Raw genomic sequence first — 11,756 nt, forward strand, 5'->3', positions numbered from 1 at the left:
TTTTTATTTTTTATTTTGAAATAGGGTCTTGCTAAGTTGCTTAGGGCCTTGCTAAGTTGCTGAGACTGCCCTCAAACTTTCAATCCTCTTATCAGCCTCCCAAGTTGCTGGGATTATAGGTGTGAGCCAAGGCACCTGCTGGTGTGTTTATTTTTTATTGATTTATAGGAGTGCTCTGTCTGCTGGCCTGTCTGCAGAGGAAGATCTGGAATCCCAGGCCTCTCTCATCTGTCTCCTTTTTCCCACTACAGATCCTAAATCTGACCCAGGCCCTGAAAGACAACAAGAGTCCTCTGCACCTGGTCCAGATGCCACCTGTGATTGTTGAGACTGCCCGATCCCACCAGCGGTCTGCTAGCGAGTCCTACACACAGAGCTTTCAGAGTCGGAAGCCCTTCTTCTCATGGTGGTAGCCCTAGAGGCAGGCAGAGGAAATGCTGGGAGGATGCCTGGGAGCTGGGTACAAGGAAGCCAGAGAAGCCTGTGGAGAGCAGCCTTTACCAGTCCTCCCTCTCTGCTCAAAGTCACCTCCTCAGGGCTTTCTCACCCACAGGGAGAAGCACAATCAAGGACCAGAGTGCTCTTGGGCCCTTCTGAGGGGAGGCTGGAGTTCCAGGCCAGAAGTCCAGGTGGCTAGAAGGAGCACCTTCCTTCCAGCATCTCCTGTGGCAGGCTGGGAAAGTCCCTACCTCCCTGACACCCTGCTCCTTTGTAATTCCCTATTATATTCTGCATCAGAAAACAACAACAAAAACAAATTTAAATGCTTGTAGCAGAACCCAGATCCTCTCATGTCAGAAGCCTTTAATCCAGACCTAAATTTGCATAGACCCAGACATTCAGGTGCCTGGCAGTTGCTTACTCCAATGAACCAAGGCTGTGTTACAGGGCCACTGGGTGGCTCCTAGTTCTGGGACAGACAGAAGCCACAGCTTCCTTTTGGGTTTTTGCCAAATCTTTTCCTTCTCTTCCTATTGGCAGTAGGCTGGCTTCTTGTGGTGTGCAGGATTTTGCTCTGCAGCTCTCAGTGATTCTGCATATGATCTACAGAACCTCTCTGCTCTCTGCTCTGATGCAGCTTGCCTATCACTCAAGCAGAGGCATGAGGGGCTACTCTTAGAATTTCTGTTTTAATAGAAAGTTGATGCCCAGCACGTGATTGTGATCCATATGGCCTAGGTACACACTGGGAGCTGTAAGTGGCCTATGGGTGAATTTTCCCAGCCTTGCTTCCTGAATCCTTAGTGCCAGTCCTTCTCTAATTTGTTGTTTTAAATATTTCCCCCTAGCTTTTTTGACTTAGGAGTTCTGTTCAGGTTGTAGAATGGATCGCTCTGGGGTGGTCTCAGCTCATAAGAGGACAGGATATCATCAGGTCCTTGGACTTCTTTATGTGCTCCCACTTCTGCTTGTATTGGCAACCAGACTTGCATTCTGCCTCCTAATTGGCAGTTTCCCTTTTCTCCCTGGCTTATTATCCTGGATTTGTTTGTCCCTGGCTTCTTGAGAAAGGCAAGGCCCAAAGCAGAAAGGTCTTCAAACTGTCCCCCAGTGCCTGCCCAGCTCAGTGTGCATCTTCTTGCTTTTATGTGTCTTTTCCCCAGCTGCCCTGCTTGCCAGGTGTTCAAGCCCTTTCTACACCAAAGCAAAGAATGGCCTCAGGAGGGAGTAAAAAGGTGTCACCTGTGGTGAGGGGCAGCTATGTTCATGTGCTATGGACACTTTGTGGTTCTAGCACCCTGCGATTGGTCAATCAGCCTTGGAAAGAAAGTATTTTGAAGGTTTGAAAAACAACCAAAGAAAGGGAGTGAGGACTATGGCTGTGTGTACTCTGCTTGAACAGCTCCTACCATCCAGGATGCAAAGCAAAGACATGCAGCCCTCCTGTCAGTTGGGCTAGGCCACTTCCCATCCCTTCCAGCCCCCCAGGAGCCAGCTTGTCCTGGGCTTCCACCAGCTGACAGGAAGCATCTCAGTGCTAGATATGCATGCCCTGAGGACAAAGGCACCACTCCCCTGCCTGCCCTGCCCTGACAATCCCATCTAGCCCACCTGGACTCTGGCCTTGAGAACCAGGTTTGAGAGAATACCTGCCTCCTGACCACAGGAGCCAGCAGGGACCCAGTGTGGGTAGCCCTCCACAGAAAAGACGTCTTCATGCAAACATGCTGGCAAGACTCCTTACCTAGGTGCCTGGGAGAGCCAGAGGCACCTGAAGAGGAACCTGGTACTTTACCAGCTACATCTGTACTGTCCTGATTCAGACCAGCTCTGCAGTCAGGAGAAAATTGGGTCCAATGTAAAAGGGAGCCAGTCCAAGGTCTGGAAGGCAAGAGTGCAGGGCATCCTTTCCTGGCTGGTCTCCTCTCTCCCTTGAAGCCTGTACTCAGGCTGCCTTGAATGTGGACTTTGGGAGAGCTAGGGGCCCTGAGTGCCGGGGCAGGCTTCTGGTGGCACTCTCAGAATGGCCTGTCTCTCTGCCAGCCATAAGCCTGTCCCCCCAGTCAGGGAGTGGAGGCTGGGCTGTGAGAGTGCTGTTGCCCCCATTATCATTCTTCTAATGCACTGTAGAAATTGTATGTAATGTATTTAAATCAATGCAAATGTATGAATAACAAATCCAATTCTGACCTTTTTTGTCCAGTTCTCTTTGGGGGAAGGAAGACAAAGAAGGTAGAATGCAGTTTTAAGGACAAAGAAACCTATGTTTCCATGGAGTTGCAGAGACATGGCTGCTGGGGCTCTTTTCCCCTAGTAGAGCTTCCTTACAGGTCTTTCACTTCCACAGTTCCAGTGCTTGGAAAACCAAAAGTATTTTCATGACTCATTTCAAAACCTTACTTGAGTCTATATTGATATGATGCTATTATTATTCATATGTATCTCTTAGTGTGAATATTTGTTGCAGAAATGTTATTCCCTTTTATGAGATTTTATGGTCCTTACTAGGGACCATATTTTCCCTATTTCCGAAAAAACAAAAACATTTTGTATGTCAAAGTCATCTAGCTCCAGGGCTTTGGAATAAGAAGTGGATTATGCTTAAGTGAGAATGGCTTTTCTTCTTGGCCACCAGAGGGCAAGCCTGCCCTGTGTACATACCATTGCCCTATTCAGCCCTGACTCGGAGTGATGGATGATCTAGCTTGTGGGATAGGGAAGGGGAGGAAGAAACTAATGAATACATAGTATGCTTCTTCTGAAATGGAACCAGAATAGTAGGGAAAACCCTCACAAGTTTTCCAAGCCATTGGGAACAAAGGATAATGCTAACACTTATGAATGATTGGTCTAGCCATTATGGCACCTTGGGATGGTGGGCCCATAAGGGTGAAAAAGCCATCTAAAGAGCTGGTCTCACTGCTTTGGCTGAAGATTGAATCATGGGCCCAGTGCCCATTGTATTAGGCTGATCATAGCAGCCTTCCTGTTCTTCCCTATGGATCAGGACTGCCTGCCAAAACCGTCTTGTCCCTCTCGGGTCCCATGGCCTTGGAAGAACAAGGCTGTGTCATAGGAGCTCCAGGGAATGGGGTAAGAAGGCAGTAGAGGCCAACCCTGATGCCTCCTTCCTGGGGAACTTCTGTCCCTCCCCCTCTGGCTCCAGAGTCTCCATTTCAGGATTCTCCCCTTCTATAACAGACTCACACAGTTCTTGATGCAAGTGTTTTTATTTGCCACTTAAACCATGGTTTCCTCATGCTGGCCTGACAGCACCAGGGATGTAGGACAGGCTGCTGGACTATGGGTGACAGTAGTAGCCAGCAGATTAGGGCAGACATGGTGAGGTGCTGCATCTGAGTGCCTGTTTGATTTCCAGGAGAATATCATGCAGGCCAGGTTATAGTGTTAGATCAAGAAGGGCTGAGGCAGGAACAGTCTGTGTCTTCTCACTGTGGTAAGAATGGGTATCACATGGTGTAGAGCCCAGGGGAAACCTCCAGTCCTGTTCTGAGTTGAGCAGGCCAGTGCCAGTGGCCTCTTCCTTTCATTTATCTGTGCAGGGCTGCCTACCTCAGGTCTTCCATCTTCACCTCCCAGGCCTTTGGTAAAGTTCCCATGATTCCTGGGGAAGGTCTTGCCATTCCCAGCCTGGGATCAGTGTCTGATCTGGTGAAGGTAGCCTGTGGGGCTTGGTTTCCTCCAGTTCCGGCGGATCCTGGCACTTGTCCTCCTGGAGTTCCAATGCTGCTCACTGGAGGCTGTCTCAGGGGCACTGCTCTGTGCATTGGCCAGTGGAGAGCAGGGCTCTGGGATTCTGCTGGGAGCAAAGGTATGATAAGCCAAGGAGGACAAGATGGGGGCTTCAGGAGATGTTCGTCACAATGGACTACAAAACACTGTTTAGAGCAAAATGAGACCGGAGTTCTTGTGACCTAGGCAATGAGGTGGATGACTAGAGAAATTGGGGAGATGCTATCTCAAGGTGAAGTTTCTACAACTTGTAACCCATGATGTCCTGCAGTATATCCCCAGAACATTCTCTACTCCCACAGCTAAGGTCTTAACCAGTCTTACTTTTGAATGTTACCTATTTTACTATAGGTAAAAAGAATTATGAACTGTAATAATACTCCCTCCCACCTGGCCAAGAATCAAGGCAAAGCAAGGAGGTGCTGATTGGACCCAGGCACCTTCAGGAGTTGACAGCAGTAACAGAAGTGGTTAGTGCCTGTCAGGTGGTGGCACTGTGTAGACATTAAAACCACTTAACAGGACTCATGGTAAAGTGAAGCCAAGCAACTGGTTCTAGGTCATGCAGCCAGAACATAGTGAGGCTGGCATCATTAGCACCCTTTCCCTCAGCCCTCCAGTCCCAAGTACCCACCTGAGCCGGCTGCAGTGGTGCAATGAGTGAGCCAGGGGTTTCTGCCTTGGGGGTCTCTTCCTGCGCAGCCTCCTTAGGGCCTCCACCACTCGGTGGTCCCCTGCACACTCCCAGATGATTTGGGCCCGCTCCTCAGCCAGCTGGTCCCCACTGCGCTGAAACAGGCCCTGGATCTGCAGCAGGTCAGCATCCTGGAAGATGTTGGCTGAGGCCTGTTTACGACCCCGGGCCTCAATGGGGGCTTGCCAAGGGAGCGGCTCACTCACCACAGAGGCTGGGGTGCCCATTGTGGGCACTCTGAGGATGGAAATCATAGAAACATCAGTGCTGAAGAGGCTGTTTCCAAGCTGGGGGCCTGATTAATGCCAGGGCTTCCAGTATTTCTGCTCTCCAGGATTCAAACAAGTAAGTCTTGCTGTAAAAATCACGCTTAATTTCCCAGGGCACCTTGGAGAAATGGTACTAAGGCTGACAGCCAAACTTATTTAAGTGCTATATGACAAATACGATTATCATCTCATTTACTAGTGAGATAAGAATTACTTTTCATCCCCTTTAATGAAGTGTGTCTCAGGTTAGATGACTTGCTGTCAAGGCCATGGGTAAGCACAGAGCCAGGAGCACTTGAAGAGTACTCTCAATCCAGGGAAACACCAGGATGCCCAGTAACAGCTCAAATTTGTTGAGCACTTACCATTGTAACAGGCCGTGCTATAGAAGCTTTATTCCTATAACATTAATTAAGTATAATAAACACAGCAGCCCTCATTTCATCGAGGGTGAAATCTGAGGAACAGAGAAGTTATGGCACCCGTGGTTGTGCAACTGGAACTAGATTTAGACATCTCTGATATGAAGGCCCAGGTTATCACTCAGAGATAAAGAGGATGTGGAGCCTACCCTGACTGGAAACACACTTTACTACTTGCAGGCTGGCCCTCCAAGTTTCAGCTGCTAGTACCAGTACTAACTTCGTAGGGATGATACAGAGACACAGCATTTAGAACAGTGCTCAGCGTTCTACCACAGGTTGACTATTCTTTATTTGAAATGCTTGAGATTTTGAGTTTTTCAAATTTTGAAATAATTACAGCTAAATAATGAAGTATCTTAGGAACAGAACCCAAGTCTAAACACACAATTCATTTGTTTCATGTCTTACACATAAAGACTGAAGGTAATTTTATACAATATTTTAAATAATTTTGTGCATGTAATGGTTTCATGGTATGAAAGTTTTTACTGTGGTATCATGTCAACACTCAAAATCTTTTGGATTTGGGGGCATTCAGACTTTCACATTGGGGTGTTCAACCTGGATTCTGCTTTTCAAATTTTACAAATTGAAAATAAACATTCCACATCCTATTTTCAAGACCTGGGGCATGAACCAAGTCCATATAATTTAACAAAAAGTATGTAACAGACCAATCAGATCTAACCATAGTACAAAGCATTCAGGGTGGGGGAAGATGGGAACAGAAGAGAAGGCTGGAAAGGTCAGAATATACTGTTAAGGACAGAGATTGACTTAAAGAGTTCAACACAAGTCAGGCTTTGTGTCAATGTCTCCCATCCAGGAAATGAAAATATCTTCCTAGATTCTGGATATTTGACTTTGAATAATAATGAGGACATAAGAAGCTCCCCACCTTATCCTGTCTCCAGTACAGCCTAGAAAGGCTATGGGATTGGAAAACAGCTTGGAGACAGGAAAGACCAAGAACTTTGGCATGACATAGGACTGGGTTTGAATCCCAGCCCTGCCACCTTCCTAGGTCTGTGACCTTAGGCAAGTTATTCAGTCTCTGAGCCTGTCCCTTAAATGTAAATACCCACTTCTCAGGATTGTAATAAGAAATGAATCTAGTAATCAATAAGAGCTAAATAAGTGGAAATTTCCTCTTTTTTGGCCTCCCTAATCTTTGTACCTGGGAGAGAGTTGTGATATGGATCCTCCATTTCCTCTAAGCCATGTGCCCAGAGCCATGGGCTAAGGACAGGTCTAGGTTCCCCTCCCAGCCCAGACTTAACAGGGTAGGGAAGACCAAGTCCTGGTCTTCCCCAGGGCCTGAGTGGCCCTCCTTCACAGCTGCCCACAGAAGAGGCTGTCAACCAGCAGCCAGCCGCAAAGGAGGAAAGTAAAGTAAAAATATATTCAAGTAAAGTTATTTACATACTCAATGTAAAAGAGGCACACAGTACAGAATCAAATAAAAGCAATTCTAGTTTCCTACCCTCGACCCACTTGCAGAAGCAACCCTCATCCTAACCAGCCTTTTGTTCTCTTTTTCTGGAGAGTTTGAGTCATCTCTCCACCCCATTCAAACTCCCAGAATCATTACACCCTCCCTCCCCTGGCCTTCCCTCCACCTCACCTCAATAACCACCCTCATGACTCCAGTCATTTCCACACTCGCCCAGTCCCAGTTTCTGTCTTAAGAACCCCACTCTCTTTTTGAAAAGATTTAATAACTAAAATAAACCCACAAAAAGACATCCAGATAAATTAATTTCATAGAAATTATGTTTTTCCTAGAAAATGGAAACTGTAAAATCCTTAGGCACTATTATGGAAATCCAGTTAATATGTGTGAGAATTAAGTCCCCAGAGCTGATGGTATTGAACACACTATGACAAGAAGACCAGAGTGACCAAGGAATACTTTCAGGTGATAGGAAAGCTAACAATGGGGTGTATGTTCTGTATCAAGCAATGTGTACGTATCATTTAATCATCAACACAATCCTAGGAATTAGGCTAGACACTTATTTTCATCCCACTGCGCAGAGGAGCAAAAGGAAACAGAATTGTGAAGCAGTGGTTGAGCCAAGGCCTGAAGCTGTTTTGTGACTGCAACTCCTGATGTTAACCACAGCTGCCATATAGCCAAGCAGCTCAGAGCAATTTCTCCATGTTTCCATGAGAAGCACTTCACCATTCCTATAGAATTCACAAAGGGGAAGCCCTGCCAATAGGAAGAGAAGAACAATGAATTATCCCACAGGGTGGAGTCATAAAATTCAGCCTATTCACTGGTGTCAAGGCTGTTTACTGGATGAATCCCCCAAGTGCCCCCAACCTTCAACCACAGCAGATGGCACTTTAAAGGAAATCCCCTGCTTCCACCAATGAAATGTAGAACTGCAACCCAGATCAGCACACAAAGCACTGGCTCAGGAGTAAGAAGCCTGGGCTTCAGCCCTGGGTCTGTCTCACACCAGCTGAGGGACCTCAGGGGAATCAAGTCAGCTCTGAGGGCCTGTCCTGGTATTGAGAGTCAATGCTCCATGACAAGGCTAGGTCTATATGGAAGCAGGATGACCCTGCTTGTCTGCCAGGGCCTAGGAGCAGAGGGTGTGGACAGGTCTGGCTAGTTAGGTGCTAGGAAATCCCCAACTAGTAGCTCCCCCTCTCCCTCCTCAATCTCCTCTGGAGGCCAGATATTGTCTTTGCTACAGCGGATTATGGGGTCAAGGTCTGGTGGAAGTCAGAACACACTGCTCTAGAGCACCCTAATGACCAAGCCTAGGATGGACTACTAGGCTGGTCTGGGTGGTAGAAGAGGTGATGTCCTTCCTCTGACTCAGTCACACCCCCACCCCCACGCCCACCCTGGGAAAGAAGGCAACAGGATCAAGTAGCTGCAGTTGTTTGGGGGAGGAAATGGCTGGAGCCTGACTTCCCAGATAGTTCCAGCCAGGGGACTCCACAATTCTGTCAGGGCTGCAAGGCCTTGATTGGATGGCCTCCAGCCAGCTGAGTTACAAACCTACCAAGGAGAAACCATCTGGAGCCCGGTGTGGTGGCACATGTCTGTGATCCCAGCAGCTCCAGAGGCTGAGACAGGAGGATCGAGTTCAAAGCCAGCCTCAGCAATGACAAGAAGCTAAGCAACTCAGTGAGACCCGATCTCTAAATAAAACTCAAAATAGGGCTGGGAATGTGGCTCAGTGGTCGGGTGCCCCTGAGTTCAATCCCTAGTACCAAAACAAAACAAAACAAAAAAGAAAGAAAGAAGAAACCATCTGGGAGAGTCAGAGCCTCTATCTTCAATACTCTCCATGAAACTTGGGAAGGGCTTGGCACCTCCAGATTTCGAAGCACCCTACTTTTGGCTCTGCCTCCCACCCAGGGATTCATACAGCAGAATGAGGCTGAGAATAAAAATAGGGGTATTCCAGGTAGGACTAGATGGTAAACTTTGGGAAAACTGATGAAGTAGTGAATCAGAACACTTTTATTATCAGAAGAACGTTTCCTATCTCATTCACTGTGTTCAATAGTTATTTTCCCCCCAATTTCCTGGACAAGACCTTAATCTAGGAAGGTCAGTGTATACTTGAACAATGGTACTTTTTTAAAACTGGAAAATGAAACCATAGGGCTATTAAAAGACTACAAATAGATCTCTCATTTCAGAACAGACGTAAGATAATTGTGGGGGTCTGTGCACAAATGAGTAAAGACTAATTACAAAACACTTCAATTTGACACAAACTGGGTTAAAAATGAACCCCCAAAGTAAGTATCAAAATGTTGAAAATCACAAAGTACTACTTGTTCTGAATCAGGCAATAAGAACTATAGAGCTCTAACAAAAATATATTTCACAAGTGACTCACCCAGCAATGAATTTGCAATATATAACTATGGTGCACAATTGAGCATTATTTGTTAACATATGAAGTTAGTTCCAACAGTTTTCCAGGTGAATATTTCTCTGGAGTCTCAGGGAGCTCACATGACCAAGAGAGGCAGAGCACACTTGGGTAAACTGGGCAACTCCTGGTTCCTACTCAGTTTGTCTCTTTTGAATAACAACCCTGGTGATAGCAATAATCTCTGTAATCAGAGGCCAAAGGCCTCTTAGAAAAATAACTGTAGGCTCTGGCCCAATGCCAGAATCAACACTTATGGCCCTTGCCTAGTACCCTGCACAGGCATGCCACTGGACAGCAGCCAAAATCTGCTCTGGGAAGCTGAGTCAAATGGCTGTGTGGGGGCTGGGGATGTGGCTCAAGTGGTAGTGCGCTCGCCTGGCATGCATGCGGCCCGGGTTTGATCCTCAGCACCACATACAAACAAAGATGTTGTGTCCGCTGATAATTAAAAAATAAATATTAAAAAAAAATTCTCTCTCTCTCTCCCTCTCTATCTTTTTTAAAAAAGAATATTCTTTCTTTCTTAAAAAAAAAAAAAAAAATGGCTGTGTGGGCTCCAGACCCCACTGGGTCTCCAAATCTATTCCCCAGGAGATAGATGAAGAAACTGGCTCTTTCCTCAGACCAATTCTCAGACATGACCTGGAAATAAACTACTAGGTCTAGGAATAACTTTAAGAGTTCAGGAACTCTGAATTCTTGCTGTGCCATGGATAACTGGATAACCTTGTATAAATCTCACTTTTCTCCTGCTTCAGTTTGCTCATCATCAAAATGGTGAGAAATAGAATCCTTAATGGGAAAAGGGAGATGAAGTATTTGAGAGCTTTCATTCTAGTACCTGCCATACAACAGGCATTCCATTCTGCATGTTGGTTGAATGAATGATGTAAGGGGAAGATTACAAACTGACCGCATTATAGAATCATGGTTTATCTTCATCATCACCAACAACAAACTCCTAGAGAGGCCTCCACTCTTAGGAGAAGAGGATGGAGGGAGACAAATTCTTCTGTGTATTTTTAAGTCATACTTTTTGATTAAATTCATAGAGGCAGTTTCGTTTCAAGTGTAGAACAGAGCACTTTCAGAGGGACTTTCTAACCCTCACCTGAGGTTGCATTATCACTGTCCTCCACTGTGGAGACATTATTGTCAAACCCATCTTGCAGGTGAGAAAATCGAGCTCATAAAGATTAAGTAACTTGCCCAAATTCACAGAGCTGGTTGGGATATGAACCCAGGTGGTCTGACCCACACTCTCAACCGTTGTTATTCTTGTTACTGCCAGACGGCCGAGAAGGTCTTCAGGGAAAGAAGGACCCAGAAAATTCTGAAATCTCTCAGAGCCTACTGTCTGCTTCTGCGGATTTTGCAAATCGCGGCAATCCAAAATCAGGACTACCAAGTAAAGCTCTACCGCCCCATGGGGAGTTCGAGCGGTTACTCAGTACGCTGAAGGGCAGCTCCGACGGATCTCAAATCGAGGTGGGGCAAACTAAGCTGCACCCACCCCAACCATTCCACGGCCTTTCGAAAGAGCGGGTGCAGCTCTAGATTTCCTGCCGAGGAAGTGCTTGCAAGGACCAGGCGACGTTCACAGGCAGGACAGAACCTGGGAGAGAGTATTCTGGCTGAGATCACTCAGCGATATCCCCAGCATGGGTCGGTCCTCGAGGCTAAAGAGTGACTACTCCGCAAAACGACAGGGCCCTAAGTGCGTTTGGGGTGCGTGTCCCAGCGGTTCCCAGTCTCCGTCCACCCGCCCGTTCCCACCGCGGAGCCAAGTCGTACCGCCAACCTACGTACCTGGTTGCCTGAAGCGGGCCGCACGCAGCCAGGAGCTGGCCCGGGCCACCTCGGTCACAGTCAGGTTCCCCAGAGAAAGCGCTCCAGAGCCCCGGAACAGCCAATCCACGGCCCCAGCCTTGCTGTGAGCTCCAGGGCTAGCCTTCCAAAATCGAACGCGGAGACTCCACTGGCCAATCAACGGTGGCAGGGTGCAAGGGGCGTGGCCGGCTCTGCCCCCTTTCCTTCTCGGGTCTTGAGAATCGAGTGCGGAGATTCCTTGAGTCCAATCAGCGGCCGAGCAGCAGCGAGGGGGTGTGTCCGCGCGGGCCCTCGGCTCCTCCCCGGCCGCCCGCGCGCCTTGCCTGGAGGCGTCCCCTTCATTGACGTCAGTCCCCCGGGCCAGCGCGGTTTTGCTGGCGCGAGAGCCGGGCGGGGCCGCATTCCTGCCCCCGGGTGCGGCAGCGGCTGGCCC

The 11,756-nt window shown here is 47.7% G+C and overlaps 2 protein-coding genes across 3 annotated transcripts in view; one reads left to right on the forward strand and one right to left on the reverse strand.

Annotated features, from left to right (window-relative positions):
- Pi4k2a (phosphatidylinositol 4-kinase type 2 alpha) overlaps positions 1-2,630 on the forward strand; it is a 39,109-nt gene extending 36,479 nt beyond the window's left edge. Inside the window, exon 11 of the mRNA XM_015494852.2 lies at positions 252-2,630. Coding sequence (XP_015350338.1) covers positions 252-413 — 162 coding nt within the window. The 3' untranslated portion in view covers positions 414-2,630. The remainder of the gene's footprint in view (positions 1-251) is intronic.
- Positions 2,631-3,655: 1,025 nt separating this feature from the next.
- On the reverse strand, positions 3,656-11,547 carry Avpi1 (arginine vasopressin induced 1). Of its 2 annotated transcripts, none has more exons than XM_048807097.1 (3): positions 11,303-11,547; positions 4,829-5,125; positions 3,656-4,261 (listed from the first exon to the last, which is right to left on the reverse strand). In XM_048807097.1, the coding sequence occupies exons 2-3, from the start codon at positions 5,113-5,115 to the stop codon at positions 4,099-4,101; spliced, it is 450 nt and encodes a 149-aa protein (XP_048663054.1). In that variant the 5' UTR covers positions 5,116-5,125; positions 11,303-11,547; the 3' UTR covers positions 3,656-4,098. The 2 variants fall into 2 exon arrangements, with proteins under 2 accessions (XP_048663054.1, XP_015350081.1); XM_015494595.2 differs by having other exon boundaries at positions 3,656-4,258; positions 11,303-11,538.
- Between the last annotated feature and the right edge of the window lie 209 nt (positions 11,548-11,756).

This window comes from Marmota marmota, unplaced genomic scaffold (assembly GCF_001458135.2).
Source record: "Marmota marmota marmota unplaced genomic scaffold, marMar, whole genome shotgun sequence".
NCBI classification, from domain to species: Eukaryota; Metazoa; Chordata; class Mammalia; order Rodentia; family Sciuridae; genus Marmota; species Marmota marmota.